This window comes from Tupaia chinensis, unplaced genomic scaffold (assembly GCF_000334495.1).
Source record: "Tupaia chinensis unplaced genomic scaffold, TupChi_1.0 Scaffold000215_1, whole genome shotgun sequence".
In the NCBI taxonomy this organism is placed as follows: domain Eukaryota; kingdom Metazoa; phylum Chordata; class Mammalia; order Scandentia; family Tupaiidae; genus Tupaia; species Tupaia belangeri.
In genome coordinates, this window is record NW_006159690.1 from 4,206,051 (window position 1) to 4,224,762 (window position 18,712).

The 18,712-nt window shown below is 43.6% G+C and overlaps 1 protein-coding gene across 1 annotated transcript in view; it reads left to right on the forward strand.

Annotated features, from left to right (window-relative positions):
* The window catches only part of CACHD1 (cache domain containing 1), a 268,123-nt gene extending 257,443 nt beyond the window's left edge, over window positions 1-10,680 (forward strand). The window contains exon 27 of the mRNA XM_006147534.1: window positions 8,960-10,680. Coding sequence (XP_006147596.1) covers window positions 8,960-9,198 — 239 coding nt within the window. The 3' untranslated portion in view covers window positions 9,199-10,680. The remainder of the gene's footprint in view (window positions 1-8,959) is intronic.
* Window positions 10,681-18,712: the final 8,032 nt, after the last annotated feature.

Sequence of the window (18,712 nt, forward strand, 5' to 3'; positions counted from 1 at the left end):
CTCACGCTGGTCACATGTGCCTGTGTACCCAAGTTCCGGAGAGGAGAATGGAGGAGAAGGGATTGCAGCGTGGCCATCCCCCCTGGGGGTTGATTTCTCGTTTTCTGTCTCTCTGTCTGTCTCTGTTTTTTTGGCGAGTGCATGCGCCCTATAGCAAAAACCTCTCCAAAAAAAGGGGGTGGGCCAGCAGGTGGCATAGGTGATTCAGGCACTGGACACTCCCACATGTTCTACCATGGTTCAAGTCCCAGACCTGGTGCCTTGCTTTCTCACTTTCTCTCTGTCTCTGTCTCTGTCTCTCTCTGGTCAAATTAAAATAAATGGATGAATAAATAAAATTAAATAATTCTTTAAAAAAGAGAGAGAGAAAAAGCCCAGCAGATGAACTGCTCGGTCATCATACTGCTCCTATTCCACGAAAATGCTACAGAGGCAGTAGGACTCTTCCTTCATGGAAAGCCTTTTTTATTTTTTAAGAAAGCTATTTAATTTTCCAGAAATTTTTATATTCCTCCTTCCTAGAACCAGGTCGTTCTTTAATGCATAAATAATTTATTTAAGTCTTTTTGACTCAGCTTTTTCTGTAACTATCTTGGGGCGGTGTTGGGGGAGTGTTCAAACAGTGCACTCCCACATCTATGCTAAAAAATTCAGGAGCAGATATTCCTCAAAGCAACCAGCGTCGCCTTTCACACTGCAGCCAGGTATTCAAACTCCCTCTGGAAAGCAGGAGAAGCTAAAGCTCTGTTTTGTAAACTGGGGACTATTAATTTGGGCTTTGAGTGACATTGTTCCCACTAACGAAATAGAAACTTTGGGTTTCTATGGAAAGCCAAAGCACAACTTAAATTTTTCAGTTTCTTTGCCTTTCTGGCTTTTTTTCCCTTAAAAAAAAAAAAAAAATCTTTGAACCTGCATAAATTCCTTCTGCTAGGCAGTTCTGTGCTTTCTCCTTTGAATAATAAAACAGGTTTGAGGCTACTAAAGTTCAGCAGAAATAATTTCTTATTCAGCAGAAATACTGAGTCCTTTTCTCTTCCCCTCCCCCCCCAGTAGAAATGGCATCAGGACCAAATTAGGATTCTGAATGACATTCACGATGTTCCATTAGCCTCACCCATTGTCTTAGTAAAATGCCATATGAGGCAACAGCTTAGATAAAAAGAATAGTGCAGTGTCAGTATCTGAAAACCATGGGATCCAGCTAAGGGCTTAGTTTCTTTCATTTTTCACAGTAATTGGATCCCTGTTATCCCCAAGGAATGAAAAATAGTTTTTCATGCAGACAGAACGCAACACCAAAAGAAGCACTAGACATTGACATTCCATATGGTCCAAATGTGTCACAAAATCAATAGAATTTAACTGCATGTTGTCATATCCCTGAACCTTGGGATGGGGTCACTGAAAGTGGTGGCATCCAGTTAATGTCCCTGTGATGCCTGGGGTAAGCGATCCATACACATGAAACAAAGACATGCAAACACGCTTCTTACTCATCTGTGTGTTCTCCTGTTTGGCAACTGTCTTGGCAGCTGCCATGTTCTAGACACTGTGCAGGGAGAGATGGGAGACCGGCCATTTCCCTGAGGCACGGGGGTGTAGAGAAACTAAATAGACTTTGGGTTTCTATGGAAAGCCAAAACTCGGGAAATAAATTCAAGCTACCTTGCTTTGAGTGAGCTTTTTTTTCCCCCCTCTTACAAGCTCTTAAGAGGTCAGTGAGTTACTTTTGACCTCCCTTTACTAATAATTACAGAAAAGATTACAAATTCCTACCAAGTTCCTGGACTCCCACATTGTTGACTGCAATTGGAGTCCCAGACCCAGCGGCTTGAAACCCATGCCAGGCACTTGTGCATAAATACCAAAGATCCTAAAAGGAGAATGAAGGAGAAGGGATTGGGACTTTCTCTATGCAAACGGAACTCAGAAAAATAAAGTTTGTAAATATATGCCCACTGAGCAGACTAGACTTTCATGGTTATGTTTCAGAGCACATGCGCCCTATAGCAAAAAAAAAAAATCCTACATGGTAACATTGTGGTGAGCACTAACATAGGATGGGCTTGGAGCTCAGGGTTGATCCTGCCCTAAAGGAACTTCTAATCTAGGAGGAATCTGTAAATGAACATTTGCAATGAGAAAAGTGATAAAAGGTAGACTTGATAGTTCCCTCAAAGGAGCAGGACAGGGCCAGGGAGCGGGGAGCAGGCAGCACAGTGGTGATACAGCTGGACCCACATGGGAAAGGTTCGAGGTTAGCATCCCAGGACCTCTCTAAGTACACCTAGGTGCCTATCATCCTGGCCGACCAGCACTGGGGGTGCATGGTGGTGGCATGGGGAACCTACTGGGGATACTGCAGTAGTTTCTCTCTGTGTCTATCTCATGTAAGAAGAAAAGAAACTATAAACAAAAATAAAAAGGAGTGAAGTGAATAAAAGGAGGAAATAGTTCAGTTTTATCTACAAATAAATCATGAAAGACTCCTTGAGCTGGCAGGATTGTAGCGCCATGGCTATGTGCTATCCAGTGAGCGTATTTCCATGCAAGGCCATGGGCATGATATGCAAAAGGAGCTTAGAAAAATAAAATTTATGAATATATGCCCACCAAGCAGACTAGACTTTCATGATTGTGTTTCAGAGTCATGATGCTCCTAGAATTAAAACTGAGTGTTACCAAGCTAAGCTTGCACAATTTAGGTTGCCATTTTTGTTTTAATTTTAATTTTTGCTGTAGGGCACATGAATTTGCAAGAGAGAGAGTAAGGAAGCCCACCTCACGGGGGATGGCCATACTGCCATCCCTTCTCCTTCATTCTCCTCTGGGGATCTTGGGCACGCACACACATACCCAGTGTGTTTTTCAAGCCACTGGGTCTGATACTCAAATCATGCAGGTGGTCATGTGGGATCCAGCACCTTTTACCACCATGCCACTGGCTGGCCCAAAGGGTACATTTTTATTTATTTATAAATATTTTATGCAGCCAAAAGAGTTTCATGTTTCAAAGGAATCTCATTTTAATGTTTGTATTTTTAAAAAACTACTCAAACTGGGAATGTTTTTTAGAAAGTAGAATCATTTTTGTCCTTATTCTAAGACAACGTAGAACAATGGTCTTTTAGCAAACCGTTCCACTCACCAGTGGAAATTCACAAAACAATTACTCTGTGTGTGTGTTTTTAACTATGTATCGGCTTTTCCCATTGTTTCTCTTGAAAGTATTATATCTAATCAACTACTGGCTCATTTTTTAAGTTAAAAAAGGCATGAATATATATTGGTTCCTTGCAACTTTATATTTTGGTTACTGTCTCATTAGAAACTTTAATGACATTGTGTGTTAAACAGATTTTTTTCCCTCTGGAAAGAGAAACTTCTCCCTAGCTCTCAACACATTCCAAAATGCTTAAAAGACAAGTGCAGTTGGGTCAAAATCTATGTAGGGCAACACAAGACCATTTTCTAGAGGTGCACAGATATCCTCCTGCAGTTACTGTCAGTGGCCACAAGATGGTGAGTGAGTCCCCAGAGGGACCCAACAACCCTGACAATCAAGAAAGGTTTCCTAGGAACCGTCAGATAAATACGCAGAAGCAGAATGCCAAAGTCCAAAAGCCTGTTGGCTCTTCTCTTCTGGATGCCTGCCTCCTTCCTGAAGCCCGTCTCTCACTTGAGATGGTCTTTGCAGATCCTTTGCTACGTATGCCCTTGGATGGGGAAGAAACTTTTCCTTTAACAGTATTTGCAAATATCCTCTGTGTTTTAAATAGTGCTTCCTCCTCCATGAGTCAGGGACCATGCAGGTCTTAATTCATCCCTGTTCCCAATGCTCACCAGAATTGCCTGGCACTAAGTCAACAATTAATTTGTAGCGTGAGAAAATGTGTTTGTCATTCCCCTGCTTCTCCGCATCTTGCTACTCGCCCTCTCCAGATTTTCATTAATTAGTGGAACAGGAGGGAGCTGTGGGATTGAGCAATAGAATCGTAGGGCATTAAATGGAGTATTAGTAGGAGAGTTGTACTATAGAAGGGCCTCTTCTGAGGTTCTCATCAGAAAGCAGTAACAGAAGCGAAGGGGGTGCCCCCGAGGTGCCTTGCACCATCACTACGACCCAGGGTGTGAAGCCAGAGCCTACAACCAGCCAGGTTTGCAGTCTCGCTGGGCTCTGTCAGAACCCCCGAGACAAGCCCAATGCCCTAGATTCTCTTCATTATTGGATGAGACTCACGAATGTCATCGCAGGCACAGCCACAGCTTACTAGAAAAGTTCACTGATGCCCTTGTTTGGGGGTGTAGTGGGGGAGTGGGGTTGTTTGTTTTTATAAGTGCCTGCTTTATGTGAGACGCTGTGTTAAATACTAAGAAAACAGAGGTAAATAAGTACCTGCGATTTAAGAAAGAGTTCACTAATGGTCAGGCAGCCGTGTGTGTGTGTGTGTGTGTGTGTGTGTGTGTGTGTATCTTTTTTTTAAGGTTTTTGCCACAGGGCACATGTGCTCACCAAAGAGAGACAGTAAGAGAGAAAGTGAGAAATCACTCTCCGGGAGGATGGCCGTGCCACAATCCTTTCTCCTCCATTCTCAGGATTTGGGGCATGCACGCACACACCTGGCATGTTTTTTAAGCCACCAGGGCTGGGACTCAAACCCTAGGTGACCATGAGAACCCTGTATTTTTATTTTAATATGGTGAACTCTGAGAGAGATGCATACAGCATGCCACATGAACTCACAGAAAGGGTCCCAGACCCCATGAGGTTGGCAGGACAAGAGAATCAGTCAGGAAAGCTTCCCAGAGGAGACCATCAAACTGAGGCATGAAGCACAATAACAAGATGAGGGCGGGTGGGAGGGGGGCCAAGCAGAAGGGCCACCGTGAATTAACACCACTAATGTTAAAATGAGTCATCAGTTACTGAGTTATTGCAAGTGTTTATAAATGAGCAGAAACAGGAAGCTACCCAGGACATATGTGAATAATCAACACAGACCCTGAGCTTTTGCTAAAAGCGTGTTTCCATTTTGGTCCTCCACGCGTACAGCATGAGGTGGCTTCCGCATACACAGCACTTCTGAGCTAAGGCTGTAGAGCCTGACCCCCGGGCTCCCGTTGTGGAGTCAGCACTCCCGACACTGAGAAGCAGAGACGCTTCCTCTGGCTGCTGGTCTCTTAGCCTGGAGTAAAGGCATTAGTACTTCTTCAGTCTCTGAAGCTAGAAATTGTCCCCTTATCTAAGGATGTTCGCTCCCTTGCCGTCTTTACCAGGCAGGTCCATTTGGTCACCAAATCCAGCCCATTGGCTTCTCCTGAAGCCAGCAGCTGGTTCACTTTCAATCACTGTTGATTCCACACTTGGAGTCCTTCCCATCTCCTCCAGAACTGGGCTTCAGGCCCCCGTCCTCTGAGCCCACCTGTCTCTATCCAGCCTCAGCATTGCCTCCCACACACCCACCCATTGCCCTCTCCTACCAAATCTTAGCTCAGAGCTTCCAGCAGCCTTCCCAGTCAGGTCTTAGCCTGCCTGCTCAGTTTCCTCTCCCACGGCCTTCCCCCACACAGCAAGCTTTCCACCATTCCCAGAAACACCAGAGCCCCCAGGCTGTTGGGCCATCGCACATGAATGCACCCTGCTGGCAGTACCTTTCCATCCCCGGCCACCTCAGCGTCTCTTCCTAAGGATCTAAACCACGTTCATCAACGTTGCTATTCCTTCCAGCAAGCCTGTCTCCATACACGTTTGTGTCCCCTCCTTAGCTATGAGCCTCTCAGGAGCGGAGGCTTCACCTTACCCCTTTTTCTGCCCAGTCCTAGCCTGGCCTCTCCCACCAGGGAGGCCTCAGTAATGAAGCTCTCCCTCTATTGCCTTAGCTTCTTAGACGACACCTCTGCATTTCTGGCTGGACATCTCCACAGAGTCTCAAATGTGCAGGAATCAAAGTTCATTTTCTCTCCGGAGACTCAGGGTCTCTAAGTTTCCTCTTATCATCCTGATTCAAAGTTAGCCACTTTGGACCACACCCTTCAACCCCCAAATGGCCATTGGGTACGAGTGTCTATTACTCCCACTCCTGAGATGGCTTTGAAATCTGTTCAGTCCTGCTCCCCCAGTTTTAATTCTTCATTTCTCATCTGTACTGCTACGGTAACCCAACTGTCCCCCTTTTCCACCTTTCATTTGTCCTCCAACCTACCACCAGAGCTCTCTGTATACAGAAAGGATCTTGCCATTTTTGGTCTGCACGTAATCTTGTGTTGCCTCTTTGTTTTCTATTTTGGCACGGGCTTTGCAGTCGCTTTGGCTTTTTTTGTTTGTTTGTTTTAGTTTATTAATTTCTTCCATGAGTGTGAGAGAGAAGGAGAAAGCAAGTATACACCTAAACAGGGTTCTGATGTTGCAATCCACCCCCCGCCTTCAGTCAGTTCCAGATCATAGGCACACGTGTGCCTTGGGTCCCCAGGGAGGTCTTCAGAGTTGAACTGTGAACCTTCTTGTGCAGGAGTGCCTCACAGAAAATCATGCTTGACCAGTGCACTGGTCGGCCCCTCTGAGCTGACCTTCCCTTCCTTTCCACCTTTCACTTGGCCTGCTCTCTTCCAGCTACCTGTGAGCGTTCCTCTGAGCCACGTGGTACAGGACTGGTTTACACATCCATGCCTCTGTGGCTAGGCTTATCCTGTTCTGCTCAGACCCACTTAACCACTCCTATTCATTCACTTAAGCCTCACTAAAATAGGAGTCTTGAAACTTTCTCATTCCCCTGGCCAGACTTAGTCCCTCTTCTGGATTTCAATTATACCTCAGTTACCATGCTCACCATTAGCTGCATGCGGAGAAGCCTCGCTTTGTGAACATCTGTTTCGTAATGATAAACTCATTAAGGGAAGGAGGCGTCTCTTATTCCTATTTTGTCGTCTCCCCCTCTAGCCTCATAATGCTCTTCAATAAATGAATAACTGAATGGCCTCTGCCTGTACTTGTTTTATTTCGCAAACACTCACTTTTGAACTCCATGCGCAGGGAACAGGTTTTCATCTTGGTATCCGCTCCAGTAACCCAACACAGCAACTTGTACCTAGGAGGTACCCAATAAATATTTGTTGAATTGGGCTGACTGTTAAATAATTCTGTCATGTGAGTAATGTTTCATTGAAGACAGAGAATTGCCTTTCTTATTTCTGCACAGAGCATACATTCCACCACAAACGACGCCTGCTTGACTGTGTGCAAGCACATCAATTTTGCAGCCATGAATATGACTAGCACTACCCACGGGTGAGTGCTGATTGATGCTAACTGTAGATGCAGTGGAAATATTAATGAGCTGTCACGTCTCAAAATGTTTAAAGGAGATTTTTGCAATATTTAAAAACATGCCAGGGTTCTTGGAATGGAATCCTTTGATCAACAAGGGCATTTTCTTTTGAAACATGTATGACTTAGAATACCAAAAGAAGTTCATCTTTAAAGATGGTGAGCTAGCTTACACACAGAATGGTTGATTCCTTTGCTCGTAGCTGTGCGTGTGTGTGGAGTTAGTGTGCAGGTACTAGAACTTGGGACAAGTCCCTTAACCTCTCTGATCATCATTTCCCTCGTGTATAAAATGGATATTAAAATACGTGCCTTCTTAGTATGCAGGAATGAGCTGTCATAAGTGCCTGCTGTGGAGCCGGTGAGCGGGCAATGGACGCCGTTTTTGCTCTTACTGTGGCATCGCATTCAGGCGTTTCGTCTTTCTTTTTCTTACCCAGGACAGAGCACGTGCGCACACATGTGAGAGACAGAGAGACATCCTCCACAGGGTCTGGTCACCCCGTGATCCTCCAGCCCATTGGATTTGGGGCACTCTCACTCACCCAGTGTGTTTCGGGCTGACCAGGCTGGGTGTGCCAACTTCAGGCAGCACGTGGCTTCCAGCACTGCTGTTTGTCATGCTGCTGCCTACAGCACCACAACTGGACTACACGTAAGCATTCAGGAGCCCAGATTTCCTCACCAGCCCTGCACCGATCTGAGTCCTATTCACATCTTTCCCGCTGTCCCCCTCCCTGGTTTTTTTTTGTTTGTCTGTTTGTTTTTTACTATAAAAAGCACATGCACTCGCTAAAAAAAAACCTAGAGAGAAAGCACCACCACCGCCCCACCCCTCCACCAAGAGGATGGTCATGCTGGAATCTTCCTTCCTCCATTTCTCCTCTTGGGATTTTGGGCACACGTGCACACACGCCTGGTGTGTTTTTCAAGCCTCCAGGTCCAGAACTTGAACTGCATGGCCAGCCATGTGGGATCCAGCTGCCTTAACCACCATTGCTTCCCGCTGGCCCGCACATCTTTTTCTTGAAGCTTCTTTTTTTTTGGATGTCTTTTCCATCAGAGATCATCTTATCTCATGGTGCAGTGTAGAGGGGCAGTTGCTTCTCTATGGATGATTGGATGGAGGGAGATGTTCAGTTTTGAGGATGTGCAATGCATGATCTGATTTATATTTTACTCCTCCATACTTTCTCAGTGGTCTAAAAGGACCACATGTGGATAGTGCAGTTTAAGGGGGGGGGGGAATTAACCCTGGGGCTAGGAGGTAGTGTGGTCGTGCTGCATCTGAGCCCCCATGGGAGCTCCCAGGGCCTTCCTGTATGTGCTGGGTAAGTGCACATGTGATCCTGAGAGGCTGGGGGTGGATTACAGGGTGGGGACCCTTTTAGGTGTCTCTCTGTGTCTCTGTCACAGAAGAAATAAATGAAATTTCTTAAAAACATATTAAAAACTGTTCACTCAGGATCTCTTTAAAAAGAAGTCGCTTCAACATCTGCTGACAGTCTGCCAACGCTCACACCCGTGTATCGCAGAGATGGACTACCTCCCGGTGCCCTAGAAATTTCAAGGGAGATCTTTTCTCTGCATCTAGAAGCTCTCAGCTGCTTACTTGGTTTGTTCCTTTTCTAGGTTACAGCACCATGAGCCCCCAGGAAGACAGTGAGAACCCTCCATGCAACAACGATCCCTTGTCAGCCGGGGTCGACGTGGGAAACCACGACGAGGACTTAGACCTGGATACCCCGCCCCAGACTGCTGCCCTACTAAGTCACAAGTTCCACCACTACCGGTCACACCACCCCACTCTTCATCACAGCCACCACTTACAGGCGGCCGTGACAGTACACACGGTCGATGCGGAGTGCTAACGACCCTCAGCCCCAGGAGAAGACAGGATCTGGGAGATACGGAATATTAGGGAGGGGAAGAGCCAGTGGAAAACCCATAGCCAGAGACCCCTTGGGTGTGGGCTTTGTCCAGCCTGGTTTAGCTCATTGCCTGACTGTTGATGTGCTTAAAAATGAGAGAGACGACAACAGAATCACGTGTGTGAAGACGTGGGGCTGGTTCTGCAACAGAGGGGAAATGACCTGGTGAATGAACCTGCCGAAACACTAATGCATGGAACAGAAGGTGAACCTCCAGACATAGAGACGGAACCTATAAATGAAGCTGAGCCAGAGGAATGTTCCAGGGAGCCAGAAACCTCGGCTCTCCTTAACTGGAAGACAGAAAAATCTGCTCCATCAGAGGCTGGGAATGTGGCACAGCCAGAGAGAGGCAAATGCTTTGAAGATTTTACTTTGTTTCTTAACGGTACCTAGCTACCACGGCTATATGGAACTCATGTTAAGCTCTAAATGATGCATCTCAAAGTTTCTAAGTAAAGGATTATTTTTCTACTATTTATTGAACTTTCAAACATTCTCAGACTTTGGGGGAAAGAAAAGGAAACACATAAGGAGTTTTCAGCGATTTTCCCTAGCTGTTTTGTGTGTAATGAAGTGGGTCTTTGATTAAGGGGTCCTTTTTTTTCTTATTTAACTGTTATCATCTCACCGCCCCACTCTACAAAATGGAAAAATGAAGAAATCTCTATATCTGACTTGTTTACAGCACGTCATGGAAACACATCTTTATTTGTAATGCAGTATTCTTTCTCTGTGTTTGACAAAGATGGAAGGGGCAGAGGAATCCAAGATGTTTTAAAAGAAATTTTACATTTCTTTGTGACTCATTTCCACTCCCCATACAATACTTTTTCTTAGGTTTCTACGAAACCTAACATTACAACCGCAGCCTTTTGGCTAAAAGAGGGTTGGATTTATTCTCCTTGTTTTAGAGACTTTATAAATTTTTTAAATGTCCCATTTGACTCGGAAGCTATTGGACACATAGGGAAGACATTTTATAAATTGCGAAATTTTTGTTCTTAAAGATTTCTTTTTGAAATCATAGTTTAAAACTGCTGCCAGGTATCCAAGGAGTTACCCCACCAAACCGCTTTGTGATTTATACAGGAATTAATCAAATCTGGCCACTAGGACATGGGGCATTGTAATTTTAAAGTAGTGTTCTAATTACAGTGATGTATTTTAGATTCACACTTTGTGATTCAAATATGTTATAAAGACATTCTTGCACCGTGTATGTGGTGAATCTCCATTTATATGTAGTTGGAAAAAAATCCACCAAATAATGTTTTAATGGTAGGGTATTATGCTATAATGTAAAGAAAACTGGTTCTTCCGCAGTACGGAAAGTACACTATATATGTGCTATCAGGAAACCCCTTCATACTGTGTATAAAATTGCAGTCTAGTGAAATAAACGGTATGCAATGGCTGGTTTCAGTGCCTCTGGTGATTTGTTAATGAGCCACATCTTGTCCCTCAAGAGACGTTGACTCTGAAAGAGCCGGTCAGTTGCCAAAGCAAAGGAGGCCTGCCTTCAGTGCTACAGTCAACTTCAAGGTCTTCCTGACATCCCAAACATGAAAAGAGAGCTGGCTTAGTAGCTAAAGGAGCTAGATCCAGCATGGCTGACCACGGGGTTCGGGTCTCAGCCTCAACAGCTTGGAAGGCATCTTGGGTACATGTGTGTACACATGTACTCCTGATAGGAAGGAGAAATGGAGTAAGGGTTGCAATGGAACCATGCCCCATGGAGGGGTGCTTTTCCCCTCTGTGGCAAGCACACATGCTGTCTAGTGAATACTAGAAAATAAGGTTATATTGGGATAAAATAAAAAGCAAAAAAAATTTTGAGGTTTTTGCCATAGGGCGCATACACTCACCAGAAAGAGAGACAGAAAGCTAGAAATCATCGCCCCCCCCTTCCCCGGGGGAGATGGCCACGCTGCAATCCCTTCTCCATTCTCCTCTCAGGATCTTAGGCTCGCATGCACATGCACCTGGTGAGAGGTTAAGCCAACAGGTCCAGGACTCAAACCACAGTCGACTACATGGGAGTCCAGCGACGTAGCCATTATGCCATCTGCTGGTCCCAAAAGCAAATTTTTTTAAATGTGTAGAATGTAACTCTCCCTTCCTTAACATCTAAATCCCTTTTTTACTAATAAATGTCTATTCTTTAACTGCTGCCTGGATTGAATTCATTTCCTGTCTTCCCAGACAAGTAAAGTTCTCCATAAAATAAATAATTTTTTCCTCAAGTTGAGAAACTACCTTCTTAATTGGGGAAGGAGGTGGAAATGGAGTGAAAACTTGCTGTTTTGGGGGGGAAAAAATCACAAAACTTAGTGCATAAACATGAAATATGTACAGTGTAGTCAAACTCGGTAATAGAAATGCCTTTTGTGTCTTTTACAATAAGACCGCCTCCTGACTTTAACTTTAGGGGAGAGTAATTGCATGCTTAGACATAAATAAGAAAACATAACTGAGTTTTAAAGGTCCTGTGAAATATGACATACTGATTTGGGAGGTTTAGATCTTCTACATTATCTTTTATCTTCTTCCCCAAGCTTTACATACAATGTTGCTTAAACAGTGTGGTGTTCATACTGTTGTCATTTAAAAGGGAAAATGTGGTTTTGGAAACTTCCATGGCGGTAAGCTATACTGGTTCCTTCTGCTTCTCAGATACCCTCGTTTGTTAAACTCCAGTCTTGCTCTGAAATCCTGAAAAGAGGATTCTATTGTATTAATGAAAATAGAAGAAAGATTCTATCAATGCCTGCTCTTTCACTAAGGCCTCCTGATGCCTGTAACTAATATTTTTTATCAGTGTAGATAAGCATCAGGATCAAAGGGTGGAGCCGGCAGGTGATGTGGTAGTTAAGGGCACTGGACTGCCCCATGGCCGACTGCAGTTTGAGTCCCAGATCCGGTAGCTTGCTTTCTCATTTTCTCTCTCCTGCTCACTCTCACTCTGTCCCACTCTGGTCAAATTAAAATAAATAAAGTTAAATAAAATTTTTTTTAAAAAAGATCAAAGGGTATTCCAGGTTACTTTGTGTATCTAGAAAAGGAAATATCCTACTTGTGATCCCAAACAGAGTTCAGACTTATTCCGTTCATCGGTTTTTCAGGTAAACTTACTTTCAAAGTTTTGGAAGCGATATTGAAATTTTTCTTCCTCTACTTCTCGATTTAATTTTAAAACTCAATTAAACTTCATTAACATATTTGTTTGAAAAACTTAAGTCGAATTTACTCAAGATAAGTTTTTTTGTTTTTTGGGTTTTTTTTACCTATTAGACTAACTGGTACACAAAAAGAGGTGCTAGAAGGTCACTGAAGCTCATTTTCTCGGCATTAGACTGCTCGATGACTATATTTTTAAAATGTATATCTGGTAGAATAATCATATTCTTAAAATACGCCAGCCCAGTCTCATCTATGTCCTTTTTGGTCTGTTTCTGAAAAAAGTAGTGGTGATTTTCCTGGCTGGGTATAATGTCACATTCAGAATTAAAAAAAAAAAAAAAGATTTTGTTTCTATGTCTGTTACTTAATCCGTAAAATGGACTTCATGTGCACACAGAAACATACACATGTTGAGATTTTGACAACTGTCTATTTCCCTCCAGTTTCCCCCATCAGTCCTAAATTGCTCATGATGGCCTCTTCCTTTTTTCATTGCTTAATTGTTTCTTATTTTTCATTATTGCTCCCTCCCCCTAAGGAGAACATTTTAATAGAAGTTCAATTCTCCCTAGCAAGAGAAATCAAACATAAAGAGTAAGAGTTTGTTGGGTGTGGTTGTTCTTGAGGGGGCTACAAGCCAATGTAATACTCAGTTTCTTTCCCTTGCCCAAGAACCCATTTTCATCCCTTTGTAGGTAGTATCTTCCCCACGGAAAAATGTGTGCCATAAATAAAGGTGGGTTCTCTAAAGCTCGGGAGACTGCCAACCTCCTTTTCAGAGTTATTTGTTGCCCTACCATCTCTTTTTTTTTTGGAGAGATTTTCACTGTAGGGCGCGTGTGCTCGCCAGACAGAGAGAGACATAGAGACAAAAAGTGAGAAATCACCCCTCAGGAGGGATGGCCACACCGCAATCCCTTCTCCTCCATTCTCCTGTCGGGATCTTGGGCACGCACGCACACGCGCCCGGCGTGAGTTTTAAGCCACTGGGTCCGGGACGCGAACTGCGGTCGACTACATGGGAGTCCAGCGACAGCCATTATGCTAACTGCTGGTCCCCAACCTGCCATCTCTTTTTAAGCAACACAGGCTTTCTTCTCATTGCTGGGGGTGGTAGAACACTGAAGTGAAAGAAAGGAGGCCTGAGGCCAAGTGTATAGGAATGGGTTAAACAAACACTCTTCGCTGAATTGGGATGTAAGTGGATACTGGAGTTGAAGCCCCAGTGTTTGTCCCATTCTTCTACTGTGTGGTTGGTAGTGAATGTGATTCCATCCATGGACTTCAGCCCTAGGGTTGGGTTTCTTATTAGACCTGTGACAAGCACAAGCTTATTCTATGCATTTGATCAGAAGCTCAGACTCCAGGCAACAAGCAGAAAGCATTCTTCCTAATGACAAGGGGCATATGTGTCCCAGTTTGGTCCAATCTAACTGAAGGGACTTTGATTTCGAAGGGAAACTGTGTCCCAGGGACCATCCACCCAGTTACCTCTCCAGGTAGCATTCATCCTAACTGGTCGCTATCTGGCTCTCAGTAATAGCAACCCCAGGGTGACGCTGCTTTGGAGAGAAAACAGGATAGCAAGTGGTGTGGTGGTCAAGGTGCTGGTCTCCCACATGGCTGACCGTGGTTCAAGTCCTGGACCACCTGGCAGCTTGCTTTCTCACTTTCTCTCTGTCTCTCCCTCTGCCTAGTAAACAAATAGAAAAATAATAATAAATAAAGAATTCTTTAAAAAAAAAAAAAAAAGGAAAGAACAGGATATCGTAAACTACTGACTCATCCAGCACTGAATCCCCTCTTACCTCTGGATTTACACTTACAGGAGATAAAAACTCCTACTCCTCAGGGCCAGCAGGTGATGTGGTGATTAAGGATGCTGGACTCCCACATGACTGAGCATGGTTCGAGTCCTGGACCTGGCAGCTTGCTTTCTCACTCTTACTTGCTCTTTCCTGGACCTGGCAGCTTACTTTCTCACTCTTACTTGCTCTCTCTCACTCATGCACACTCTGTCCCTCTCTGGTCAAATTAAAATGAATGAAAAAATAATTCTTTTAAACATTTTTTAAATTTTTAAAAAGTAAAAGTCCTGCGGCTGAGACAATTTCAGTAGGCATTTTAGTATCTTCACTTGAAAACACCTAATAAAGCAAGCAAATACTGGGGCCAGCAGGTGGCTAGCAGTTAAGGTGCTGGATTCCCAATGGCCAACTATAGTTTGGTTTCTGGACCTGGTAGCTTGAAACTCACGCCAAGCACATGTGTGTATGTGTACTCAAAATCCCAGGAAGAGAATGGAGGAGAGGGGATTGCAACATGGCCATCCCCCCAGAGGGTATTTCCCTCTCACTACCCTCTGTCTCTCTCTGGTAAACACATATGCCCTATGGTTTAAAGAAAAAAATTAAAAACAAGCAAATACAGACATATAAATACATTTATACATGGCACATGGGGCTATTTGCTTTGCAGATAAATGAAGGGTGATGGATGAAATGGCCCAGAGGGAAAGTGTGGGCAGGGAAGGTGAAATGTTCTTTAAATCTGAGGCTTATGGGAAGCCGCTGAGTGGGTGATGTTGAAGCCACTACCTAAAGCCTCAGGACCTAGATAGAACAAGGTGACAGCAGGTGAGCTAGTATCTCAGGCAGAGGGGATCACAGTAGGCCTGAGCTAGAAAAGCATCAGATCTAGGACACCGGTTAACAAAAGTAAAGTAATGGGAATAAAGAGGTAGGAAAATACAGTTCTGTTAGGCCATGGCAAGAAAAACTCAGAAGTGGAAGCCAATAGACTCTTTTAAGAAAGGCTGGGGACTATACATTAAGAAATGGTGAGGGGGCAGAGGGTGGAAATATATTTTTAAAAGATGATTCTGAATTGAAAGCAGATCGTAAGAGGTACCAGCAGATGGCATAATGGTTACATTGCTGAACTCCCACGTAGTTGGCTGTGGATCAAGTCCCAGACCTGGTGGCTTAAACTCACGCTGGGCACATGTGCATGCGTGCCCAAAATCCCAAGAGGAGAATGGAGGAGAAGGAATTGTGGCGTGGCCATGGCCCCAGGGAGTGATTTCTCGCTTGCTGTTTCTCTATCTCTCTCTGTCTCACCCGAGATGACACGTGAACAATAGCAAAAAGAAAAAAAAAAAAAAAGATAGTATATTGTAAAAGCAAAAATGGAAATGTGAACAGGAAACTATTTCAGGAGCCTAAATAAATGCAGAATGATGACAATAAAGGAGAGGAGTCGCTGGGATGGCCAAGTGGTTATGACATTGAACTTAAAATCCAATAGACGTGTGCCCTTGTGGGTTCAAATCCCATTCCTGGTAGAACTACCTTTCTTATCCAAAGTTAAGAGCTAAGATCCTTGCGTGAAACTGGAACAGTTCTAACCATTGAGCCTACACACTCCAAAACCTACCTCCACTATTACGTATTATTCTACCTTCCTTTACAGACAATAAAGAGAAAGGAAAGTAGAATGGTGGAAAGCATATTTTGAGAGCAGAAACAAAGCTGCATTGATGATAGTGGATGAAGGAAAAAGTGTTCCAGATTTGAACATTTATCTCAGTGGGTGTATCTATCACCTTCTATGCTAGATACTCTCCTCATCCCAGCAAGCCTTATTTCCGATGCAGCTTCTTCCACGGCCAGGAGTCCAAACCCTACTTACCCCGCTGATCTTTGGAATCTTCTACAGCTCTTACTTCTACAACATCATGAGCTGCTAGGTTTTTTTGCATGAATGTTAGCTACCTTTTCACATGAGCTGTTTTATAGCCCCAACTAGACTTCAGATTTTTAAGGGAAGGAACTATTTCTTTTTCTTCTTTGGAGCTTATTTAATTTTTCAGTAAGAGAGACAGACAGACACCCCCAAGAGGGTCCTCATACTGTTATCCAAGCCTGGTCACCATCAGTCCAGGTCACCAGCTCGCACACTTGGCTTGAGTGCACAGGCAGGCCCAGGGATACGAACCTAGGACCTTATATGGGTCTAGTTGGGCCCCTGCCTGGCCCCAGGTCAGGGACCATTTCCCATTTCTCTTTGTAGTGCTCGTGGCACCGTATGCTTTACCCACAAGACCTTAACGTTTACTGAGAAAATTAAATTTCTTGAGTGTCAACTGCAGCCACAATTAATTAGTTATAATCTATAATATATATGTGTGTGTGTGTGTGTGTGTGTGTGATACGTAAAGTAGTGAATAAACCCAAGCTATTTCTCTAAAACATTTCTCTATGCTGAATCAAGTAGCGTGACAATTTTTTAGTGTATCGCATTAACAATTAGTACAACGTTACAGGTTTGAGAGTTTCGAAGATATCTCAGGTATAAAAATCGACAACTTCCTAAAATGTATAGTTTCAGTATATAGAGCATTAAAAAGCTGCTAATATTTTATTATCATAATTTACATGACATGCAGCTTAATGCAAAAATACTTTCTATAGGCTAATCTAAATATATTGTTACTTATCCAATATGGTTTTACATAGCTTTTTTTTTTTTTAATTTTTTCAAAGAAGGCAATTGCATATCCTTTTAAACTCCTTCCTCTCATAAGACGCTTGTATTTCTTTCACACTATCCCATTCTATTTCGGGTGCTGCTTGATTAAAGTGTTTTATGTAACAATATACCCACCAGGATTACTGCCTTACTTCTTACGTAGGCCTGGTGCTTTTGGAAAAAAGTTACATAACGAGAAGCTTGGCTTCCCTACAAAGGTATGGTTTGACTTTCAAGGCTCCTTGGCAACCCTTTGTCCAGAGCCAAGTTCACTGTAGCATGTTCCCGCTAACATGTGCCCCATGCTTTTCCACTTCCTCTACCCTGTGCTCTGTCCTGCCACGGGCTCCCCACAACTACCCTTACATTCCGCTCTGGTGCTTGGGCAGAAGTCCACAGCTTTTACCCGTCTCACATCAGACTTGCTCGGCCCTCTGCTCTCTCACAGAGGAAGGCATATTCCTACTCCTTTCTTTCCAGAGCCAAGTCATAAACTTTTGATCTCCTTGCATCAAATAGCTCTCTCCTCCATTCCACTTTCCCAGCCAGGGGTTCCTTCTCTTGGAGCCTAAAGCACACTCAATTACCCCCCAGCCCCCAGATGCAAAAATCTCCTTACCTTAGGGTTCCTAGGTACTGAGACATTTTCACCATCCCACATTCCCTATTTCTGCCTTCCCCTGACTCTTACCAACCATCAACCTACTTACTGTCTCTATGGATTTACCTAATCTGGACATTTTATGTAAATAAATATGACCTTTTGTATCTGGCTTCTTAGCATGCTTTTAGGCTCATCTGTGTTTTAGTCCGTACCAGCAGCTGACACTGTAACACATCGTACTTGGCTGAGTAATATTCCATTTGTATGGATATACCACCTTTGTTTACCCATACCTCAGTTCGCAGATATTTGGCACTGCAGATAGTACTGCTATGACGATGTGTGTACACGTGTTTGAATTCTGGGTTGTGTTTTTTTTTTTTAAAGAATTATTATTTAATCTGTTTACTCATTTAGTTATTTTCATTTGACCAGAGAGAGACACAGAAAGAGAGAGAGAGGGAAAGTGAGAAAGGGAGCCACCAGGTCCTGGACTCGAACCACTGTTGGCCATGTGGGAGTGTCCAGTGCCTTAATCACCACGCCACCTGCTGGTCCCTGAATTCTGGTTTTTAATTCTTTGGGATGTAAACCAAGCAGTAGAATGTTCCCGTTTTATGGTAGTTCTATGTTTAACATTTTGAGAAGTTGCCCGTCCATTTCCTAGAATGGTTATACCGTTTTAAGTTCTCAGTGGCCGTGTAGAGGGCTGCAGTGTCTCCCCTTTCTTGCTAACCCTTGCTACTTTCCTTTATTATTATAGCCATCCTAATGGCTGTGAAATAATATCCCACTATGTCAGAGTAATCTTTTATAAAATGTAAAATTAAAATCTATTCCTTGGGACCAGTAGGTGGCATGGTGGTTGAGATGCTGAATTCCCACATGGCCGACCATGGTTCAAGTCCAGGACCTGGTGGTTTGCTTTCTCACTCTTCCTTTCTCTCTGTCTCTCTCTGGTCAAAATGGAAGACCAATGATAATAAATAAAATTACAAATAAATCCAAAAAAATCTGTTCCTTACTTGCTTAGCATCCTTTAATGCTTTGTCATTTCCCTTAAGATAAAGTCACCCTACCTCCATTCTGCTATTGGGTGAAAAATCTCTCCTACCCTATTTTGACCACCCATTCTCA